The sequence below is a fragment of the Sinohyriopsis cumingii genome, chromosome 13 (assembly GCF_028554795.1).
Source record: "Sinohyriopsis cumingii isolate HCF-2022 chromosome 13, ASM2855479v2, whole genome shotgun sequence".
Classification (NCBI taxonomy): Eukaryota; Metazoa; Mollusca; class Bivalvia; order Unionida; family Unionidae; genus Sinohyriopsis; species Sinohyriopsis cumingii.
The window spans coordinates 78,401,238-78,425,993 of NC_142973.1; the positions used below are offsets into that span (position 1 = coordinate 78,401,238).

General features: G+C 37.0%; 1 protein-coding gene across 1 annotated transcript in view; it reads left to right on the top strand.

The window, feature by feature from the left end:
* The window catches only part of LOC149785867 (uncharacterized), a 36,590-nt gene extending 13,903 nt beyond the window's left edge, over positions 1 to 22,687 (top strand). Inside the window, exon 2 of the mRNA XM_089979841.1 lies at positions 15,273 to 22,687. Within this exon, the coding sequence (XP_089835967.1) occupies positions 15,273 to 17,062 (1,790 nt within the window). The 3' untranslated portion in view covers positions 17,063 to 22,687. The remainder of the gene's footprint in view (positions 1 to 15,272) is intronic.
* The last annotated feature ends 2,069 nt before the right edge of the window (positions 22,688 to 24,756 follow it).

The following is a 24,756-nucleotide window of genomic DNA, read 5'->3' on the forward strand; positions in this document are numbered from 1 at the left end:
AATCATCTCTAGTTCTTGTAGTTCTTGTATAAGCCTGGTTAACATCATATTTTAATCATCTCTAGTTCTAATATAAGCCTGGTTGACATCATATTTTAATCATCTCATGTTCTAATATAAACCTGGTTGACATCATGTTTGAATCATCTCTGGTTCTTGTAGTTCTTGTATAAGCCTGGTTAACATCATATTTTAATCATCTCTAGTTCTAATATAAGCCTGGTTGACATCATATTTTAATCATCTCTAGTTCTTGTATAAACCTGGTTGACATCATATTTTAATCACCTCTAGTTATTGTATAAACCTGGTTGACATATTTGAATCATCTCTAGTTCTAATATAAGCCTGGTTGACATCATATTTTAATCATCTCTAGTTTTTTTATAAACCTGGTTGATATCATATTTTGAATCATCGCTAGTTCTTGTAGTTCTTGTATAAGCCTAGTTAACATCATATTTTAATCATCTCTAGTTCTAATATAAGTCTGGTTGACATCATATTTTAATCATCTCTAGTTCTAATATAAGCCTGGTTGACATAACATATTAATCATCTCTGGTTCTTGTACAAGTCTGGTTGACATATTTTAATCATCTCTAGTTCTTGTATAAACCTGGATGACATATTTTAATCACCTCTAGTTATTGTATAAGTCTGGTTAACATCATATTTTAATCATCTCTAGTTCTAATATAAGCCTGGTTAACATCATATTTTAATCATCTCTAGTTCTAATATAAGCCTGGTTAGCATCATATTTTAATCATCTCTAGTTCTAATATAAGCCTGGTTGATATAATATATTAATCATCTCTAGTTCTTGTACAAGTCTGGTTGACATATTTTAATCATTTCTAGTTCTTGTATAAACCTGGATGACATTTTAATCACCTCTAGTTATTGTATAAGCCTGGGTGACGTCATATTTTACCCACCTCTAGTTCTTGAACAAACATGGTTGATGTCATATTTGATTTATCTTTCATTTTATTGCATTGTTTTAATTCTTTAATCTTCAGTACTAAGTTTCGCATTACTAACCTTTTGCATTAAAATATCAATGGTTGTTTTAATTCTTTAAGACAACATGTAGAAAAGATGAGTTATTGCTTTTCATTTAGCGTCAACTTGTTCCTTTCAAATACGTCACGTTTTTACCTAATTTTTGGTAAATCTTGTTTCACCATTCTCTTGCAATAATGTCAATTTGAAAGCAGGGTTTAAGCAAGTATGGCCACAGGAAAGCCCATTGGGATGACCAGCCACTTACCTATCTTTTACATGCTGCGTAAAGATAGATGATTTTTCCTTTTGCAGCCTATGGGAACTTGTTGAACACAGGCATAATAAAAGTAGGAAAAAAAAACTTCCTTCCTCATCTTCCTCTGAATCTTTTTGGTTTTCTGTCTGTGAGTCCCACAGGTTTCACAGAAGAATTACCAAGGTCTCTTCAGAGATGCTTAGGGTTAGTGGTCCCCCTCTCAAGAGAGGTAATAAGTGGATGGAGAGTCTTGCCATCATGTTAGGGAGGAGCAGTCCCCCCATCCCTTAGGTCAGAGAGCAAGTCATGCTCTCCTGCATGGGAGGGGCAGTACTCTTTTCTCCACTAGCATAGTATGAGTTGCACCATCGTGTGAGGGAGGTGCATCACTTTTTGTCCCATAGGGCAGAGAGTATGTCATGCCCACCACTCTCTCAAGCGAAGAGCAGCACAATATAGTCACCCCCACAGTACAGTGCTGGCTGAGAGTTATTTATGCCCCCACCCCGCCTCATGAAGGTGGAGCAGAATCCTTTTGGTATCTCATGCCATTTCATTCCCCAGGGCCTGTGATCGGGGATGAGATCAAGCCATCCCAGTATTGCGTGAGCTATGATCACAGTCTGTCAGATCTGGGGAAGGTTATTCCTACAGATCTGAGTCACCTGCTGGCCTTTCATCGGAGAATGGGCACTGGTCACCATGCACTAGTCTATGAGCACCATTTACAAGCCATTGAAGCGCTAGAGTGTGGGGATAGGGCTCCAGTCCAGTCCCACCACCTACCAGACTTTGATTTCATCCCACTTTTGCTTGAGAATTGATATACAGATGCCAGGCTAGGGAAGGTGATCATATTGGCATCCCTTTCCCCCTTTCCTATAATCCCTCTAAATCAGAGGTGGGCAAACTTTCCAGTGCAAGTGCCGCATACACAAATTGACACCCTGTCGCCAGCCGCATAGTTCATTAAGTAAAATAATTAATATTTGAAATAGCAAAAACAAAAGGTTTTTCTAAATAACATCATAATTAATTTTCAGTTGTTAATATGTTGTTAACATTTGAAAACTTAAACTTCAAAAGAAGCACATTTATTTGATAAACAGAGTAACATAAACAGTCAGTGCAAATGATGACTTGTTCCTAGGCCGCATGAAAAATATTGGCGGGCTGCATGCAGATCACTGGCTGTAGTTTACCCACCCCTGCTCTAAATACTCTTACGATGTTGCACCTTCCATTGCAGGGAAGTGATTGCCTGTTCCCTGCATGCAGCCAAGGACTTCAGGGCCTTGGCCACATGGTAAAGAGGTCAATGATGCAGTCTATGGATCACAGAGGAGGCTGGGGACAGACCTTATTCCCCCAGAACTTAACGATGGTATGAAGTCACTCTCACCCACCTGCTGAGTCTGCTGTTATGGACAACTCCCTTAGTTCCAATTAAGTTAAAGGTCGAGATCCCTCTTTTCTCTCAACAGTATCCCCTGCAACAGAGAGAGATTTGGTCACATGGTCCTGCCTCCTAGGATGAGATCAGGATGAAATCCTTTCAGTCCTTGCCAGTATGCACTATCTTTATATTGAACACTGATGTGGCACCCTCTCCTATCTGGTCCCCTCAATACTCTGATCATCATGAAAATTTGTTGCAGAGGAGGAAGAGATCTGGAACTTTGACAAAGCAGTTAACAAGGTTTACCATCTTTTATTCAGTGATCCTATGCCTTTAGGCTCAGATGACACTAAAATTCTTTTCAGATTGGATAAACTTTTTGGGGCTAACACTCAACAAAATCTCTTGTTGCTTCCTTGTTTTGATTAAGGAGCTTTCTGAAAGGCTTACTAAGGGCCAGGACTTTGCTAGAGAATGTAAGGGGTGGTCTGTACCAGCATCTACATTGAGACCCTTGTTCTCTGCAGCTAGCTATAGTTTTGACACACCTTCCTGGTCCCTTAAACTTGCCAAAGCAGCAAAAGTGGGTACATTGGGACCTGGGCTCACTATCCTGTTTAAAAATTGGAAGCTTTTGAACAAAATGCTAGATCACTACTAGTGGTAGCATGAGATGCCAAACTCTTTTCAGCAGCCTGAGGCTAGCTGTCCTTCATCACTTGTTAGAAGCATTGGTCAAAACACCTGGGCATGCATGTGTATAACTTTATCATCTGAGCCCTGACTCAGCACAGATGTTGCTCTGGACACATCAAGAGTCTATCTGGAGCACAGCAAGAACTTTCTGAGGCTGCTCCCCTGGAGGCATTGACTCTCATCAGAGGGTTCATTCGATCCATGGCTTGTAAGGATTTCAGAGACTAAAAACACAAATCCCTTGCATTCTTTCTGTTTGAGGGCAAATTCTCATCTTATTGTTATGGATATTTTGCATCCAGAAAAGGGTAGCCATGCAATAGCAACAGGTAAAATTAGCTTTACTCCCCATTTAATACACATTGAAGACCCCATTTCAATATGACCATTAGTTCCGGAAGAGTAGCAATAAAATAATTTGAAGTCGGCCACCATACAACTTTATTGATTATCCAAGGAGTAATAATAAGATTTTCAAGATGGCTGCTATACTAGTCATATTGATTGTCAGACCGACACTATGTTCATTTAGAACCATAATGACATCATAAAAAGCTTTTTAGCGAAAAACCCATGTTAGTATGACAATCTGTTCAAGAGGAGTACATTGTTCATATGTCCTTAAAAATTGCTGAATTTGAGAGGTGGCCATCAAAAACTTGGAATTTTGTAGCTGATTTTATCATCGAAATGTCCTTGAATTTTGTTTTGTTATAAAAGCATGTTTTTTTTCTCAAACACCTTTAGTTGTTCAGAATGAAGTCAATATGTTAAAAATGAATAAAATACATGAATTTTTAGATCTGATTTTTTAGCTGGTGTTATGTTTACCCAAACAAATAATTTTAAAAATGTTATACAATTGGATGCATGGCATGAATGTTTTCCATATTCAGTGACAATCTTTTGCTGTGGTGGTGTGATAATTAATTGTATTTTTTATATCATTTTATGCTGTGATAAAAAAGTAGTATATGGAAAAAGTTCCGATTACATATTTTTGCAAGTCCTTGCAGACTTTTAGAGATCTTTAAAGACTTTCAGAAGTCCTTGAAAATTCATCAAAAGATCATTAAAAACAGCTGTCAGGGGATGAACAGACACTGGAGAGGCAATAATAATATTTTAAAGATTACTGCCATAATGGTTATATTATATTTCCATTGTCAGTTAGGACCAACTAAAACTTGGGATATATGCTTCTGTAAAGTTTTATAGCAATCCTGCCTGTAGGTTAGAAATAGTGATTACAACTCAGATGACCAACTATAGATGAATGACAGGTCATCACACAAGATGTTCTGATCTGGGACTAGTAGAGTTAAAAATTGTGCCATAATCTACAATAAAAGCTTATTTTTAAATAAGCGTTTAAAGTTACACTGTTAAAACAGTGTCTTAAAAGTTCATGCTGTAAAATTTAAAAGCTGTGTATTAAACATGAATGTAGCATTTTCATGTAACTTGAGACATGGTATCCTTGTGAATGGAATGTAGCAATTTTCATATGACTTGAGATATAGTATCCTTGGTAACTTGGGATAGTATCCTAGATAACTTGGGACAGTATCCTTGATAACTTGAGATAGTATCTTTGTGAAGCTAGCTTTTTGCTATGATACTGATAGTGACATTTTAATGCAGAAATTGAGAGAAATCGTTTCATTGAATTTTAACCATCCATCTTCCCTTAAGATTACAAAACTGGCAAATGTTTTATAAATTTGTAAAGCATCGTGAAGTAAAAGAAATGAAAAATTTATATTTATTTATTTACTCAAGATTTATTAATATAGGTTATTTATATATCTCATGGTCATTAGAACCTTCTCTTTCCACTAATTACAAGAGAAAATGTGAAAAAAATTTTTTTTAGATTTATATAAATATTTGTTTAATTTACTTAATGTCTTAAATTTATTTATTTCATAGACATCAGAATCTTATCTTTTTATCAATTTAAAAATGGGGAAATTTTGAATTCAAAATTTATTCAGTTATGTCCATTGCTTTTTCTCTCCTTAGGGAATATCAAAAAAGAGTGTCCTAATGGTAAGAGAGATCTTGATCAGACTTGATAGAAGCAATACACACATAGAAACCCAAGCTTTTGAGGAAGCACATATTTAAAATCGAATCTCACTCAGGCACTACTAAGGGAGAAGAAATCAGTGACCTGATGCAAGAGGCAGCCATAAAATGACTTCTACCACCAACTATGTACCACATATGGAACTGTGTAAGTGTTCTTCTATTTATTTCTTGTCCTTTGAGCATTACATCTTAAATTTTGAATTAACAGTGACTGGAATATGATGCAAGCTATTTTACAAACTCAAGCTGTACATTTTTTTGTAGGCAGGTACATGAAGGTGGATGTTTGGAAGATAAACACACAGAATGTATTAACCAGGAAGCTGTTTTGACATTTGTTATAGATGGACCTCCTATCCAGACCATAACATTTTACCATCATGCAAAATGAGACTACAGAACAGCAGGAGGAGACTACTGATATGCAGGATGAGACTACTGAAGTATAGGATGAGAATACTGAAGTGTAGGATGAGACTACTGAAGGGCAGGATGAGACAACTGAAGTGTAGGATGAGACAACTGAAGTGTAGGATGAGAATACTGAAGTGTATGTCCAGACTACTGAAGTGTAGGATGAGAATACTGAAGTGTAGGATGAGACTATTGAAGTGTATGTCCAGACTACTGAAGTGTAGGATGAGACTACTGAAGTGTATGTCCAAACTACTGAAGGGCAGGATGAGAATACTGAAGTGTATGTCCAGACTACTGAAGTGTAGGATGAGAAGTGCAGGATGAGACTACTGAAGTGCAGGATGAGACTACTGAAGTGCAGGATGAGACTACTGAAGTGTAGGATGAGACAACTTAAGTATAGGATGAGAATACTGAAGTGTATGTCCAGACTACGAAAGTGCAGGATGAGACTACTGATGTGCATGATGAGACTACTAAAGTGCAGGATGAGACTACTTAAGTGCAGGATGAGACTACTAAAGTGCAGGATGAGACTACTTAAGTGCAGGATGAGACTACTGAAGTGTTGGATGAGACTACTAAAGTGCAGGATGAGACTACTGATGTGCAGGATGAGACTACTAAAGTGCAGGATGAGACTACTGAAGTGTAGGATGAGACTACTAAAGTGCAGGCTGAGACTGCTATAGTGCAGGATGAAACTACTGATGTGCAGGATGAGACTACTTAAGTGCAGGATGAGACTACTGATGTGCAGGATGAAACTACTGAAGTGTAGGATGAGACTACTGAAGTGTTGGATGAGACTACTAAAGTGCAGAATGAGACTACTGATGTGCAGGATGAGACTACTGATGTGCAGGATGAGACTACTGAAGTGCAGGATGAGACTACTGAAGTGCAGGATGAGACTACTAATGTGCAGGATGAGACTAGTGATGTGCAGGATGAGACTACTAAAGTGTAGGATGAGACTACTAAAGTGCAGGATGAGACTACTGATGAGCAGGATGAGAACAGTTGAAGTCAATCAATCCTGGAACAGTCCACTGAGAATGGCAGCTCTTCATGAAATGCAGGTAAAATAATTTCATTTATTTTTGTTGACTTAGAATTAATTTTTAAAAAATATAATTAAAACAAAGAATTTGTATGAAGATATAGCACAGTAAGAGGAAAAAGATTCTGCATTATTATGGCACTGCATGTGTCATCCTTCAGGCATCCATCAACATCAGTGCTATTTCAAGGATGTGACATTGTACCTTTTTTTCACAGTGAAATTGTAAAGAATGCACATAAACATTGGCAATGCATCATAATATTGGCAGTGGCAATGCACCATAAAAGGCACACATAAACATTGGCAATGCATCATAATATTGGCAGTGGCAATGCACCATAAAAGGCACATATAAACATTGGTAATGCATCGTAATATTGGCAGTGGCAATGCACCATAAAAGGCACACAGAAATTGCCATATATATCACCATAAATTACACACCACTGAATAATATCAAAATATTTGAAAATATGACCATTGTGTTCGAATCTGGATGTGGTTTGTCCAAACCTGGATTTCCTGTTAGACTCACTGGAGTTTGTGAACCTGTTTAACTTTACAATCCATAAACTGCCCATATTATTCATGCAATATAGCTGTGTTAACAAGCTGTTGATTACAGAGCATTTTCTAGAAATATTGAAGATGGAAAAAAGACTATAATCTTTTGAGCTACAGAACATTTGGAACTGCAGTTTCTGAAACTGCTGTAGTCAATTAAGGTCTGAGTGTACTTTACAGACTTTTTAGTTGAACATTATGTTTGCTATCACTGCAGCTGATGACATTATTTAACTGTTTAAATGCATGTTTGCCAAGTTGACCATAGCAATGCATGATATTGTGTTATACATGATCGAAAGTTGATCCAACTTCCAGAAAAACGTGGACTGCCTTACTGAGAAAGTCTTGTTAGAGTTGGCAGGTTTGCCTTGTAAAAAAAATTTCATGACATATGCCATCAACAGTGTAGGGAGAAATTACATTTGTGATGGTGTAGCATTATAATTTACTTGAAATATAAGTTTTGTCATAGCATTATTATTTACTTGAAATACATATTTTATTTCAATATCAGGGTGTAGCATTATTATTTACTTGAAATACATATTTTATTTCAATGTCATGATGTAACATTATTATTTACTTGAAATCCATATTTTATTTGAATGTCATGATGTAACATTATTATTTACTTGAAATATCACTTTATTGCTACAAACACTTTTTTTCTTCTCCTTCCAGACTATGAGAAGATAGTTTCCACTCATGCGGATATTATCAACATGGAAGCTGCCTTAAAGACTGAAAAAATGAAGAATTCTGTGAATGAATCTCATTAAAATTCATCCTTGTACTTGAAGCATTTTACTGTTGTTTTTACACTCACTGTATTGTACCTTCGGAATTTTATAGTGAGAACACAGATATTAATTAATCACTTTAGGACTTTGAATATTTAGAAGTGCTCCATTCTGTTCCACAAAATACTGTTACTGGAGGGACTGTTGATGTTTTACAGAACCAATGGTCATGTCAGCATGGTTTTTTTATATTGATATCTGGTTTGTTGTAAATGGTATTGATCTGATGTTTTAGCAATATTGTGTTTTCACCACAAGACTTCTTCTGATTGGTCCAAAATGAAAATGGTGCCTGTCTTGATATTCAGTATATCCACTATGGCAGACATTTTGAAAATCTTATTGTCACTTCTCCAAAATGGATTGTCATATCAGCATTTGTCCTAAATGATGTTTTGTTGGTCCAACATGAAAATGGCACCAATCAGACATCCACAGCAGCTGCCAGTAATTTGAAAATCTTTTTAATAGCAGCAATTACTTATCCTGTCGCTATTGCTTAGCTAATCTATTTTCTATTTTCATGCTGAAAATATACCATCCGTATGATGTGGAAAAAGTCAGTATGACCCTTTGACCTCTTGCACAATTCTGTCGCATGGTCATCTGCATAAGTTAGATGTACCTATATGTCATTCTTTTCATGATTGCCGTACTGTATAGACGTCTGACTGTGACTGAAAAATTATGTCTGTGGACAACTAATATACTGCACTTATGTGCCTCTCTTGACAGTGTTTAATAATTCTCAGTGTTACTACTGTCTGTTCATTTCTAAAACCATATTGTAGCCTTTTGTTTTCCCCCCTTAGAACTTCGTTTTTTGCGGGAATTCAGAAGCTACCTCGTGTTCTACCTGTGGTGGTAGACACCTTTTCCCTATGTTCTAGGAACAATAACAGGCCCTGCTCCAATGCTGAAGACATCAATTCCTCCATTTTTATTTTCAACTCAATAAATAGTTATAACTTTGTACAATGCTCGTGTTGACATTCATGTATTTGTATATTACCTCAAGAAACAAATCATCAGAACTGGAATATCTTGTTTCTTTTCATAAATAAGGTAATACTTTAAAGATAATTTCCATCCGTTGTTTATTCGTGTGTAAGTGGAGTTTTGTAACAATAAGGGACCACATCACTAATAATAATATTTTAAAAAATTCAGAGACAAGCAATCTGTGGGGTAGTGTGGCCACAAAAAGGCCTTGTGGGATACACACATAGACTGCATCAAATACTCCAGGTGCACTCGGAAAAACCATTACACCATTTGTGATTTGTGATCTTCTAGCACCTGAAATCTAGTAGATTCCTGGCATATCTATGAAAGAAAAAAACAGAAGAACATTCCCTCTTCTTCATCCAATTTTTCTGGCTTTTCTTCCAGATCTCACGTTAGGACAAACATCTTAAGTTGCTATTGAAGCCCCTCCAGAAGGAGGGTCTTGATGTTCAAGAAGCCATTCATCTTCCTCCTATAGGGAGATAATGGAAAGTTCTTGTGTCCCTAACAGCATTCACGCTTCAGGTAGCAGGTTGCACCTTCCTGTTGAGGAGGTAGAGCACTGCGATCGCGGGTTGCACATGTTCTCAGCTATTTCTTTTACTATGCTTAGAGAGGCCTCTCTGAATCCGGCTGCATTAATTGTGCTGGAGGCTGTTGCCAAAACATCCTGGCATGTGCTATCTGTTGCCTTGGCATTATCAGTGGGATTTATGCACATCTGCCATGATGCTGCATTGGACTTGTTGAAGGTCCTGCTTAACCACACTAAAGACCTTCTAAGGGTTGCTCCTCTAGAAGCCAAGACCCTCTTGGGGGCCTCTTTCTTACTGTGGCTTCTCAAGACATACTCGATCACCAGCAGCGATATTTAACCTCAACTCCTGGAATCAACCAGGAAATGAGGTCAAGCAAATCATTATCAGGGACCATCTGCCATATTTTTCAAGCAGCACAACCCCAGTCCAATCCACAAATTCTTGCTAGACCACCTCCCTCATGAGGTCCATGGCACAAAGATCGCTGCAGATCCAAGAGGAAGTTTTCTAACTCGCCCTCCTTTCCTAAAACTAGGGCAGGAAGGGGGGTTAGCAGCCCTAGCAAATTACCCCATCTTCTGCTGTGCATGCCCTGTATCTGTTCGCCTATCTGTCCATTCTCAGAACCTTGAACACCTTTGCCGAATTCATTCCTTTAGGACAACTCCAATCCCTATAGGACCCATTTTTCACCACCATTTGCTTTGGTGGATGAATCAAGACAGGTTCCTTATGGGGGTCCACATACATGTACCCAATCCCCATTCCTATCTGTTCACAGATGCTGCATCAGGTTCAGGCTGGGGAGCCCATTTAGAACTGGAGGACATAATTCTACATGGTTCCTGGACTCGGGCTGAATTGTCCCTCCGCATCAACAGCCTAGAAATGAAAACAGTATTTCTAGCATTGCAAGGGTGCATCAACCTAATAAGGTGCCAACGTGTCATGGTCTCCTTGGACAAAATGTCTGTCGTAGCCTACCTACAATGTCAAGGAGGTCTGGAACCTTTTCCTCTGGGCAGAGTCAGAGAATGTCACAATTTGAGTTTGCCATATTCTGGGCAAGATGAACATATTAGCAGACAAACCAAGCCATCCTCAGAATGGTCTCTTCACCACTCATTAACAGAGTCCCTGTTTTCCCTTTGGGGAAGACTTCTGGTGAACCTGTTTGTTACCAAGCTCAACAACAAACTTCCCTTTCACATATCTCCTGTCCTGGATCAGAAACTAAGGGCAGTCCTTGCATTCATCTTCCAGTGGGATTGCCTATTTGCTTATGCCTTCCCACCTTTCCGACTGCTAGCACAAGTTCTGCAAAGAGTTCAAACTTCACTGCTCAGATCATTCTCATTGCCCCAACAACCACGGTTCATCGATCTCCTAGACCTCTTTGTAGATCGACCCAGGTCTCTACCACACAGGAATCCCTTTTCCACAATAGTCCAGACATTCTCCACCTTCATGCCTGGCTCATCTCAAACGATCTCTCCACCAGAACAAGTTTTCAGATAGAGTCACCAGCTGCATCATTAAAGCCAGGAGAGCTTCTGCATCCAAAGTTTATGATGCCAGGTGGAGAATCTTCTGTAATTGGTGCAGTAGGAAACACATTGGTTCCTATCTGCCCTTCTGTAACTTTCTTTGCTGATTTCCTTTTGTTCCTCTTGAGACCAAAAGATGTTCAGTATCCACTATGAAAGGCTATTGAGCTACCATCTCCAACACACTTAAATTCTTGCAGGGCACAGACATTGGTTCAGATCCGCATCTTGCTGATCTTATAAATTTTTTGAGCTTCAGAGACCCGTGCCCAGAGGAATCTTTCCTGTGTTCTTTCGTCATTACCCATAGTGTTCCTTCTCACTCACCCTTGCCTCGGCGAGATGAAGAAATACAAATTCATACTTTGTCCATTGACTCTGGCTGTCTTATCCCCTTACACATGGAGATTCCCAGTCTCAGTGAAATATGCACAGGGGATGATCAATATAGACTTTTATGCCCCATACCTGCTCTTTGCTTCTATCTTAATGTCACCAGGGCAGAAAGAAAAGGTAGGAAACATTTCTTTCTCCCTATTTGGGCTCTGTAGACATTCAGCTGCCACTATCTTCTGATGGATTGTTATGAGTCTCTCACTGATTGAGACCTTACCTTTACGAAACTTAAAGCCGACAAGGTTCGAGCCATTGCTAGCTCATGGGTCTATGTAATCATTCCTCTCTGGAGGATATCATGAAGCAGCTTTTTGGATCTCCCATAATACCTTTTCCTCCTTTTATGTCCACTTGTTAGACTGGGTCCCATTGCTATGGCACAGCATATTACTCAGAGAGACACGAACATTCTATAGAAGTGTACCTTACCCTCTACGGTGAGTACATTTAATTTCTCTGTTTTTGATCGGTTTGACATCAGCCTAACCACCTTACTGACAAATATCTTGCGTAATTGTCATCTGCGAAAAGATGACATATAGGTACATCTACCTCCTGTGACAGAGTGGTGTGCAAAATGGTCAAAGGGTCATAGACTTTTTCTCCACTCTGGGAGAATGTATTCACATTATACAGACGGTATATTTTCAGCATGAAAATAGATTAGTTTAGCAATAGCGACAGGTAAGTATTGCATAATTAAAATTAGTTTTACCCCCCCCCAAAACCCCTACATATTACTAAAGAAACAGTCAGAAATTAAAAGGAAGAAATGGTCTTGTATTCCTGAGAATTCTTTTCAGCCATTAGAGTGTCAGTTCCTTCGAGAGACCTTTGTTAAATTTTATGACTTATTCAAAGTCCAGTTTGGTCATGATTTCATATTCATAGAAACCTTAATACCTTGGGACCAAATTAAGGTTCTGATCTTATTTGTACTTGCTGGGTTGAGATCATGTTTTGGTTTTCAATGTGTGACAATGGCTGCTTGTTTTGCTATTTCTGTTTTCATGGAGATTTTTTACTAATATTGTGGAGAATTGGTATATATCTGATTATCTCCCCTTCATTTGATGTTTTATTATATTGTAATTTTATGAAGGAAAGTAGTAAAACTATATCCATTTGTCATTGCTGTAAATCATTATTATTGTATACAGTACAGACTCTTTATGTGGTTGAAAATTTCAAGTTTTAAGAATTCATACACTATAGTAATGGCAGTTTTTTGTGACTCTAAGGGGAGGATGTAATCATAGTGCCATTAGATTTGCCATACCAATGTTGTTACCAATTCACTTTCTCCATATACTGATGAGTTTGAAAATGCATACATCTTGATAGTTATGGAGGTTTTTTTTGATAGTAGATGGCTTCAAAGGTGAAAGGGTACATCCTTCCCAACTATTATAGCTGAAATAGATTGGAATTTTAAACTTTCAATACTTAGCATATCAAAGCTTCATATTAATTAGTGAAGAGATTGGAAACTTATCTAATGGTCACCATTGTTAAAGGTCATACATTTAAGCATACCAGCTGAGATTTCTGTTCCTTTACATTTTAAGAAATGCTTTTTTCAGCTTTTGATTTAAATCAAGTTTTTGTCAAGCTCTTGTTAGTGGTAAGCAAGACATAGCAGTTCCTATTTTGACATGACATTGGCACTTTTGTTATGGTGTTTGTCAAAACTTTTGAGTTGACATACATTTCCTAAAACCCATCATAGATTCTCATCATACTTAACATATTTCCTAAACCCCATCATTAATATTTATCATACTTGACATATATTTCCTAAACCCCATCATAGATTCTCATCATACTTGACATGTATTCCTAAACCCCATCATAGATGCTCATCATCCTTGACATATATTTCCTAAGCCCCATCATTGATATTCATCATACCTAACATACATTTCCTAAACTCCGTTGTAGATTCTCATCACACTTAACAGAGCTCATTATGAAGTTAATACAATTCATTTCTTTGCATGCACACTTGGTCCTTTCTCCAAAAGGTTAAGGTCTTATGCAAAAATTAGCTTAATGGTTTGGTTAAAGTTTACTTCATTTGCTTATATTTCCTTAACCCATTAATTGATTTTCTTTATACCTAAAACAAATCTTTATGAGCTAAGACAATTCGTTTGGTGATATGCATGCTTGTCCCTTTTACCTAGGGGTTAAGGCACAGTCAGAAAATTCACATTTCATTGACGAATTTTCTTCATAAAAGGGATGCATCATTTTGAAACTAAAGCAATTCATTTTGCAACATGCATTTGATTTGTCATTGACCTTGGGGTAAAAATCACAATCTTTAGAAAGTTGGAATTAAGTTTTGGTTAATGTTTTTATTTGCTTATAAATTTCAGTTGCCCCATAAAGGATTTGTAAATGCATTAGATGAATCATTATTCATTCTTCAACATCATTGCTCAACGTTGTGATCATAGGGCCAAGGTCACACATTTTATAGCAATGTTTTTATTATGGACTTGACATGTAGGCCCTGGCCTTGTTTTTTTATTAGCTTTTAAAAATAGGATGTGTTTACAGATCATTTGCCGATATTAGGCGTCAATCTCATTATTCTGACAAAGTTTGTCACATGAGAAAATGTCAGATGAACTCAATCGTTGGATAAACAAACACTAGCTAAAGGCATAAGCTATTACCTGTATAATATGTAATCATACATTTTTGTTTTCATGGCACTAATCGGTCATAATAAATGAAGGTATTACTGTAACTTGGATCTCAGCTTCTACCTGCAAATAGTGGATCACGTATTTCTAATTAAATTATGTACAGTCTTACTATGTTATGGCCTAGTGGTTAGTGCCTCCTCCTTGGATGCAGGAGGTCGTGGGTTCAATCCCTGGCCAAGTCATACCAAAGACTTACAAAAATGATACTAACAGCTGCCTCACTGGGCGCTCAGCATTAAGAGGTTAGTGTTAGGACTGGTTGGCCTGGTGTCAGGATAATGTGACTGGGTGGGACATCATGCTACATGTTTGCGGCATAATGCCCCAGTGCTAGACATCACTATAAACTGCCACGCTGCAGACATCGTAGCGATTTGACTGAAAAATTGTTAAAGCTATGTTAAAAATCCAAGTCACACACACACTATCTTATGATAAATAATAATTTTGCAGAGATTTTTAATTTTTTTTACCCCACCCCTTTTCTTGCAAGAAAGAATGATTCATTTCTTGAATGGAGCTTTAACTCTCAACATGTATATAAATAGAATGCTGTTTTTTTTTCTTCATTTATCAGTGTTTATGCATTATTCTGGCTAAGTATCATGAAAGTAGTTACAAATAGATGACTTTGTGGAAGTAGTTATAAACAGATTACTTTGTGGAAGTAGTTATAAATAGAATAATTTGTGGAAGTAGTGTATATTGCATTTATTTTATGATCTGATTCATTACATAATCATTTTTGTTCATTTACAGATTTTTGTGAACAGTTCCAAATGGGATCTCCAGGAATAAGAGATATTGGTATTAATACTAATAGTCTAACGCAGAAACTCAAAATGATAGAGACAGCAACCCAGACTGGAGACAGAACTCAGGATTCACCAAACAGCCTCACAGAAGATGATAAGGACAAGTTGAAGGAAGAGTTGTCTCTTCCTGTTAGATTTTCTGCCATGAAAACACAAGAAAATAGTCTCAAGAGGGTGAAAAATGAAAATCTTATAAAGAAACAAGATATATCAAAAAGGAAAAGGGGGAGGCCTCCACGACAGAGCTCAGTTAAAGTTCCAAAGATTGAAGAGAATGATTCTGGAAATAAAGCAGATGTTTCCAAGCCTTCTGTAGATGGTTTACAGATTTCTCCAAAAGAGGAAAAATTTGAAAACTCGGAAAATCCAATTCCCCCTAAAGAATCGGTGCAGGCAAAACATATTAATGAAATAGTGAAACTTGAAAATGAAACCAAAGAAACAACACTATTACCCATACGAAAAAGTGCACGGTTAAAAGGTAAGAAGAGCAGATCTTATGCCGCTATGATAAAGGAGAATATTTATATAAAAGAGGAAGAAGAAGAGGAGGGATATGAAGAAGTAACTGAAGACCAGGAAAGTGAGGGAAGTGTGAAGTCTGAACCTGACAAGCAAGATGATGAATCCTCAAGGTCCCATTTTGAATGTCAGGAGTGCAACTATACGTGTGACAATATTGTCCTCTACCGTCGTCATCGCAAGGGAGAGCATGGTGGTGGCAGATATACCTGTGACAAGTGTAGTTTCTCCACAGCAAGGATGAAGCTGTTGACAATTCATAAAAGAGATCACTTGCATGCTGAAAACAGATGCAGTTATTGTGGTATGACAGTGGATGATGCAGAACAATTTAGGGAGCACCTCAGTAGACATAGAAGTCCTAATCCATATTTTTGTGATATGTGTGATATGTCTTTTAAAACAAAGACCCAGTTAACTCTGCACCTTCCCAAGCATTCAAAAGACAAGCCATTTGTGTGCAATTTGTGCAGTGCTGGCTTCAAGTGGAAGCATGCCCTAAAAAATCACATGATCACACACAAAACAACCAAAGATCATTTGTGTGATGTATGTGGATTTTCCACAGCCCATCGGAGTCAGCTTAAAGCTCATCGGCTTATTCATACAGGGGAGACTTTCAAGTGCGGTGTTCCTGGATGTTCATTCCAAGCTACAAAACGGCAAAATCTGAAGTACCATATGCTCACACATACACATGAAAAGCCCCACCAGTGTGAGATTTGTGGCCAGTCTTTCTCTCTCATCAAAAACATGAAGCGTCACATGCTATTGCATACCAATGAACGCCCGTACAAATGTGAGCAGTGCAACTTTTCTACAACACGATATGACAAACTTAAGGAGCATTATTTTAAGCAGCACAACGTAGGAATGCGGCCAGGAAGAAAACTCCGACTATCAGATTACCAAGAACAGAGTAATGCAGAACAGTCAGAAAACTCAAATGAACTAAAATCTATTGTCTTATCAGATCTTCCAACTCAGGGTGAGGTGATACAGCTAGCAAATGGCGAAGGGACACAAACTGTAGAATTTCACATTACAGACAGTGTAGATGCTCACACACAGGTTGTGACTCAGATTGAGACCTCCGATGGAGAAACTTTACCTATATCCATCACCCACCTGCCAACAGGTGCTGTACAGCTGACTGAGATTCAGTACGATACTAATTTACCAGCTGTTCACTATGTTTCCAAGCTTGAATGAATTAATCTGCATTTAATGTGAATCAATCTGTAAATGCTTTTTTGTGCCGTGTGGACCTGACTCCTAGTTCTGAAGGCTTTGCATCATGTGTATGCACATTCTAGGTCATTTTAGAAAAGAAAAAAACAGTTTACTATAAGAGTGGAATGAAAAGTTTTAACGTTACAATAAGCACTTCAGAGACAGAAAATGTTAGAAAATAATGGAAATTTAAATGAAACTCATAGACTAACAAAATGTGACCAAAAAGTTTCTTTTGAACACAGCTATATCTTTAGCCTTATATGTAATTATTTTAATCCCACTGTTTGCTGTCACCTGCATCTCCAGTTTGCCCATTTGGATCCATTGCTCTGAAAAATTGTTCTCTTGCAGAGGACAAAAATCACTTGACCATGTTAAAGTTAACTTACCCTGTTAAAGTCTGCTTACTTAGAAGAGTTACTGTACACTATATATAACTTTTATAATAATAGCCCTTGTAAGATTTTATACAAGTCATGGTCATAGGGTTATCCTATTTTCAGAGCATAACCCAATTTTTTAAGACCAAGGGTACAAGATACTTGATATTCAAAGCCCTCTGAGGCCTCTGCATAGTGTATACTGGGCTCCCAAAATAACATGCCCTTGTTCAAGAAAACCACATTGGCTATTATGGGCTCCTCATTTTGACATTAGCCCCTTATTATGAATGTACATAAGGCAAAACCTGCATGTCTTAATTTAATTGTTATTGACCTGAAGGTACAGGTTTGGATATATTTGTGTAGTCATACTTGAATTTCCACAATTATGCATGACCATATATCCAGTTTGAATTTCCACGATTGCACATGACCTGGCCATCACTAATGAGAACTGATATAGTTGTGTCTCAGCAGTGAAAACTTTGTACAAGGACAGAACAATGACTGATTACATTAGGAGAGAAAGAGGGTGAAACCCTCCACAAACTTACCCATTAGGAAATGAGAGAAGAACAGATTTAGCACTGCAAATATAATAGTCCACTATGTAAGGAAGTTGTCATGCTGTAATTAGCTACATATACCTTAGATACTTATTGGCTTTGTTTGACCAATATAGTAGCTTCAATTTTGCATTTCTAAAAGTTAGTTATATGTCATCAGCACTATCAGATTTGAAAATTGTATCAACAATAAAAGTGAATATGTAGCTGAAGTTGGAGTTGAAGGTCATCTGTGGTGAGATGTTATGGGGAATCAAAGATTTGTGCTTATTTCATACGAGTTTTAACAAGGAACTCCAGAAAGATCTTTATGTAGTGTTTAAGAACTTAACAAGTTAGTAAGAGACCGCTGGGAATGGCTTGTTGTCAGATGCAATTTGGTGAATAATAATATTAATGGCTTAATTATTTACTGAAGTCACTCTAATAGTGATTGTCATTAGGCAATGTAGTATTCTATAAATTTTACTTTTCTGCCACCCTGGGTTAACCCATCATGAAATGTATGGACTGTAGTGCTGACCCTTGCCATTACATTAGTTTGCCTACAGAAAGCACATGGTTACTGTTATTAGACTTAGTCATTCCTGTTATTGACTGTTCCTTCCTCTATGAACAACCAGATGCACAGAAGAATGATGATAACAAAGGAAAAGAATATTTAAATTTAAAATGTAAAAATTGCTTAATGGACATACCCTAGTATGTACTTACAATGCAGCCCAAATAAGCATGACAATTTGTTAATTTGTCCTTAACATTTCACATTTTTTTAATTTATATGTGCAGTCAGACTGCATCAGACAGACTAATACATCATAGGAACAGTATCAAAATGGCAGATCTGCTACTTATCTAGAATTTTTGTTTAAAAATCTGAAACTCCTGTTTTCAGATGTTTTGCTCCAAATCACAATTTTTAAAAATGCCAATCTTTTTTCTGAATAAAAAGTACCTTTTGAATAATGTGCATACCATTACCAGATGCAAATACTGTGCATACCATTACCAGATGCACCTACTGTGTTTACCATTACTAGATGCACCTACTATGTATACAACCATTACTCGAATCACCTGCTATGCATACAACAATTACTAGTTGCTCTTGCTATGTATATGTTGTTTTTCATCCATCAGATTCAAAGATGTCCATGACATGATTAACTTGTTTGGTTTCCCTTTGTGAGTGATCAGACCAATTTGTGCTCTTTACTGTCTGTGGCACACTTTACAGGAGACGTGGTTTGGGTTTACTTGGTCAATAGAGGATGTTTCGCAGTTCTGAGATTTATTCTGCTCAGGCTTCTGACTGCCTCTGCAGTTCTGCACAGTTCAAATTCTTTAGCTTCAGTATGGATGAGATCCCTATCGTCCCCCATATTTTTTCCTTACCTGTTTTTCCTCAGAAGTAGCCCTACTTATATCCGTACTTTTTCACAATGCACACAACCTTACTTGATTTACCTGCTACTTGTATAATCATTACTAGATACACCTGCTACTTGTATAACCATTACTAGATACACCTGCTACTTGTATAATCATTACTGGATACACCTGCTACTTGTATAACCATTACTAGATACACCTGCTACTTGTATAATCATTACTAGATACACCTGCTACTTGTATAACCATTACTAGATACACCTGCTACTTGTATAATCATTACTGGATACACCTGCTACTTGTATAATCATTACTAGATACACAGATACACCTGCTACTTGTATAACCATTACTAGATACACCTGCTACTTGTATAATCATTACTAGATACACCTGCTACTTGTATAATCATTACTAGATACACCTGCTACTTGTATAATCATTACTAGATACACCTGCTACTTGTATAATCATTACTAGATACACCTGCTACTTGTATAACCATTACTAGGTGCACCTGCTACAATTTGTCTACATTGTCTAGCTGCAATGCTGGAAAGAGTTTAAGCAGAAAGTTTAAACTTGGACTCCATGTCAAAACTTTTGATAATCTTTACCTCATCCAACTATACAGATTTTCTTGGTTCTCCACTTTCTCTGCTTAAATTTAAGGACACATGTAATGGTATCCCAGTACTTTCAAAGACATTTTTTTCTCAAGGAGACACTAGCACAGTTGAGAATGCATCATACATGTAAATTAAAGGGTCGCAGGTTGAAAATCCATCCAAACCAGCCTGGGAAAGAGCACTTCCATTTCTTTGGCTTGATATAGCCACTAATGAGTTGTAAGTGCCATTAAAAATCAACCTGCTAAATAGAGGGTCATCGTTAGTTTGTTTTTCAGTATGAAATTTATAAAATGGGTAGGGGGAGGGATGTGACGGTTAAGTTCCAGCTTGCAGCAAGTTAGTCCTACACTAAATGATGTCAGTCCTGATATTTTATGTGGGGTGTACCCAAACAGCATAAATACTGGGGTTGACATACAATGTGGGACTATCAGCAAGTGGACTGGCAATGTACCCTATCAGCAAGTGGACATACAATGTAGGGCTGTCAGCAAGTGAACATACAATGTAGGGCTGTCAGCAAGTGGACATGCAATGTACCCTATCGGCAAGTGGACATACAATGTAGGACTATCAGCAAGTAGACATACAATGTAGGACTATCAGCAAGTGACATATTGTAACTTGATGAGTTTCAGGAATTTCATCTCATTTGAACACCAGTTTAAGATTCATTTTATCACACAGAGGTATTGACTTTGCATTTTACCATAACATTGTGTGGTATTGCTGTGGATTATGAATGACTTAATCATGTAATGATGCAAAGAAAGATGGGTGTTATCTGTGTATTTAATGAGGATAACTTGTTTGCTATAAATTCCAGACAAAGAAGGCTTGTTGTTATGTGTGTATTTAATGAGGATAGCTTGGTTGCTATAAATTCCTGACAAAGAAGGCTGGTTGTTATGTATGTATTTAATGAGGATAGCTTGGTTGCTACAAATTCCAGACAAAGAAGGCTGGTTGTTATGTGTGTATTTAATGAGGATAACTTGGTTGCTATAAATTCCGGACAAAGAAGGCTGGTTGTTATGTGTGTATTTAATGAGGATAGCTTGGTTGCTATAAATTCCAGACAAAGAAGGCTGGTTGTTATATGTGCATTTAATGAAGATTGCTTGGTTGCTATAAACTTCAAAGAAGGCTGTTAGAATGTTGCGAAAAGAATTTATGGCATATACAAGTAATGACATTGAAGCAATGGTAGAAAATATGTTGTCATTAAAAATCTAGGAAACTATATTTCAAAGCTAGTTCTATAAAACATTGCATATATTTCCACATTACATTTAGCTTGGCATTAATTCATTCTATGACATGCTCACTTGCCCATTTGACCAAGGACTCCATATTAGTCAGAAAATTTGTGTTCAGATATTGGTTAAAGTTTTTCAGTTTGTTCATATTTCCTAAAGACTTTCATGAGTTTTGTTCATACCTGGGATGACTTATTATGACCTAAGACAATTCATTCAGCAACATAAGCTCTCACCATTTGACCTTGGGGTCAAGGTCACAGTCATAGAAAAATTGCATTAAATCTTTTGTTCAGGTTTTACTTATATTTCCTGAACCCCTTGATGGGTTTTGTTAAAACTTTGGATGAATTATTAGGAAGCTAAGCCATTATTCATTTACATACTTGCTCAGACTTTGGACTTTGGGATCGTTGTCACATATTTTGTGGCAGTGCTTGGATCATAGACTCTCCCTATTCTTAACGTTTATGCTCAGAAAACATCGATAGTAGAGACCTTGAGGTAACACTGCATACTTAAATACATATACATTGTTCATCTGTATTCACGAAAATTGTGTCAATGATGCTGGATTGTTTGATTGACTTTACAAGATCTAATTGTGGGATTGGAGGTAAGTTCATTTAAAGTTCCAGCTTCATAATAAATTGTCCAGAAAGCATGCATGGTTCAGAGGAAACAGCATATAGATTTATGTCAAAATTCTACGATTTGTAACTTTGGTCACTTTTAAAGGAGTAGAAGACATATTCAAGTTTCCAATGAAGCAGAGGCTCATTAAAACTCAGCATGCATGTACGTTTGAAATTTTACATGGACAATATTGGGTCAATAAAACGTGGCATATACCTTTGAAAATGCACCTGGGCAATATTGACTCAGTTTTATGTATTTGAAGAAACTTGGGGGTATGAGGATTTCATCTATAATTTGTATGCAAGGTTACAAAAAAGTTGTCCCAAATCTACTGTTGCTGTTTATAAGACGACAAAAGTGAATGGTATCATGTTTTAGTTAATAACCAAATAGATGTCAAAAGTGAATGGTATAATGTTTTAGCTTATAATAGAAACCAGTTAGGATGACAACAGTGAGTATTTTGAGATGGTCAGTCACATAACAAGTTATGTTTATATGGATTTTATTTTCCTGTCAAGTGTCTCATTGTCGTATCTTATTACATACACATGTTGAATTTGTTTTGATGCAATATATAACAACCTTTTATTAGTGGTACTTTAATGTATTTGTTAATACATTGAAATTAGAATATTCAGAATGTTAATAAATGATACCATAATGTTCCATGCGTATCCTTTGAATTTCCATGCATATTGACATGTTTTAATTAAAATACTTCTTTTAATGTCCTGTTGTTCCTAATTGAAAATTATGCCTCTTGGACATGCAGTATGGTCACAGCTGTGACCATATTTAAAAACTTATTATCACTGTTTCTCAAAATGCATGGCCAGATCAACGTGTGGTTTTCACTCAAAGACTTACTATGATGTCTTGTTGGCCAAAATGAAAATACTGGAGATCTGACTTCCAATATTGACATAGTACTGACACTGACCTAGTTATCATTCCGGGTGAATACTCATTTTGATATGGGATTTTCACTAAAATACTTATAAGATGTAGTTGGTTCTAAACAAAAATGACCTCAGGCATACAAAATTTCCAGCACCAAGTGGCCATCTTGAAAAACTTTTTATTGCTGTATGGATGGTCTTGATGAGATGATCTTTCATGTTAAGGCTTTATGTTGGTCCTGTATGGATGGTCATGATGAGATGATCCTTCATGTAAAGACTTTATTTTGGTCCTGAATGGATGGTCATGATGAGATGACTTTTCATGTAAAGACTTTATGTTGGTCCTGTATGGATGGTCATGATGAGATGATCCTTCATGTAAAGACTTTATGTTGGTCCTGTATGGATGGTCTTGATGAGATGACCTTTCATGTAAAGACTTTATGTTGGTCCTGAATGGATGGTCATGATGAGATGACCTTTCATGTAAAGACTTTATGTTGGTCCTGTATGGATGGTCATGATGAGATGATCCTTCATGTAAAGACTTTATGTTGGTCCTGTATGGATGGTCTTGATGAGATGACCTTTCATGTAAAGACTTTATGTTGGTCCTGTATGGATGGTCATGATGAGATGATCCTTCATGTAAAGACTTTATGTTGTTCCTGAATGGATGGTCATGATGAGATGACTTTTCATGTAAAGACTTTATGTTGGTCCTGTATGGATGGTCATGATGAGATGACTTTTCATGTAAAGACTTTATGTTGGTCCTGTATGGATGGTCCTGATAAAATGACTTTTCATGTAAAGACTTTATGTTGGTCCTGTATGGATGGTCATGATGAGATGACTTTTCATGTAAAGACTTTATGTTGGTCCTGTATGGATGGTTATGATGAAATGACTTTTCATGTAAAGACTTTATGTTGGTCCTGTATGGATGGTCCTGATAAAATGACTTTTCATGTAAAGACTTTATGTTGGTCCTGTATGGATGGTTATGATGAGATGACTTTTCATGTAAAGACTTTATGTTGGTCCTGTATGGATGGTCCTGATAAAATGACTTTTCATGTAAAGACTTTATGTTGGTCCTGTATGGATGGTTATGATGAGATGGCCTTTCATGTAAAGACTTTATGTTGGTACTGTATGGATGGTCATGATGAGATGACCTTTCATGTAAAGACTTTATGTTGGTCCTGAATGGATGGTCATGATGAGATGACTTTTCATGTAAAGACTTTATGTTGGTCCTGTATGGATGGTCATGATGAAATGACTTTTCATGTAAAGACTTTATGTCGGTCCTGTATGGATGGTCATGATGAGATGACCTTTCATGTAAAGACTTTATGTTGGTCCTGTATGGATGGTTGAGATGGCCTTTCATGTAAAGACTTTATGTTGGTCCTGAATGGATGGTCATGATGAGATGACTTTTCATGTAAAGACTTTATGTTGGTCTTGTATGGATGGTCATGATGAAATGACTTTTCATGTAAAGACTTTATGTTGGTCCTGTATGGATGGTCATGATGAGATGACCTTTCATGTAAAGACTTTATGTTGGTCCTGTATAGATGGTTGAGATGGCCTTTCATGTAAAGACTTTATGTTGGTCCTGTATGGATGGTCATGATGAGATGACTTTTCATGTAAAGACTTTATGTTGGTCCTGTATGGATGGTCATGATGAGATGACCTTTCATGTAAAGACTTTATGTTGGTCCTGTATGGATGGTTGAGATGGCCTTTCATGTAAAGACTTTATGTTGGTCCTGAATGGATGGTCATGATGAGATGATCCTTCATGTAAAGACTTTATTTTGGTCCTGAATGGATGGTCATGATGAGATGACTTTTCATGTAAAGACTTTATGTTGGT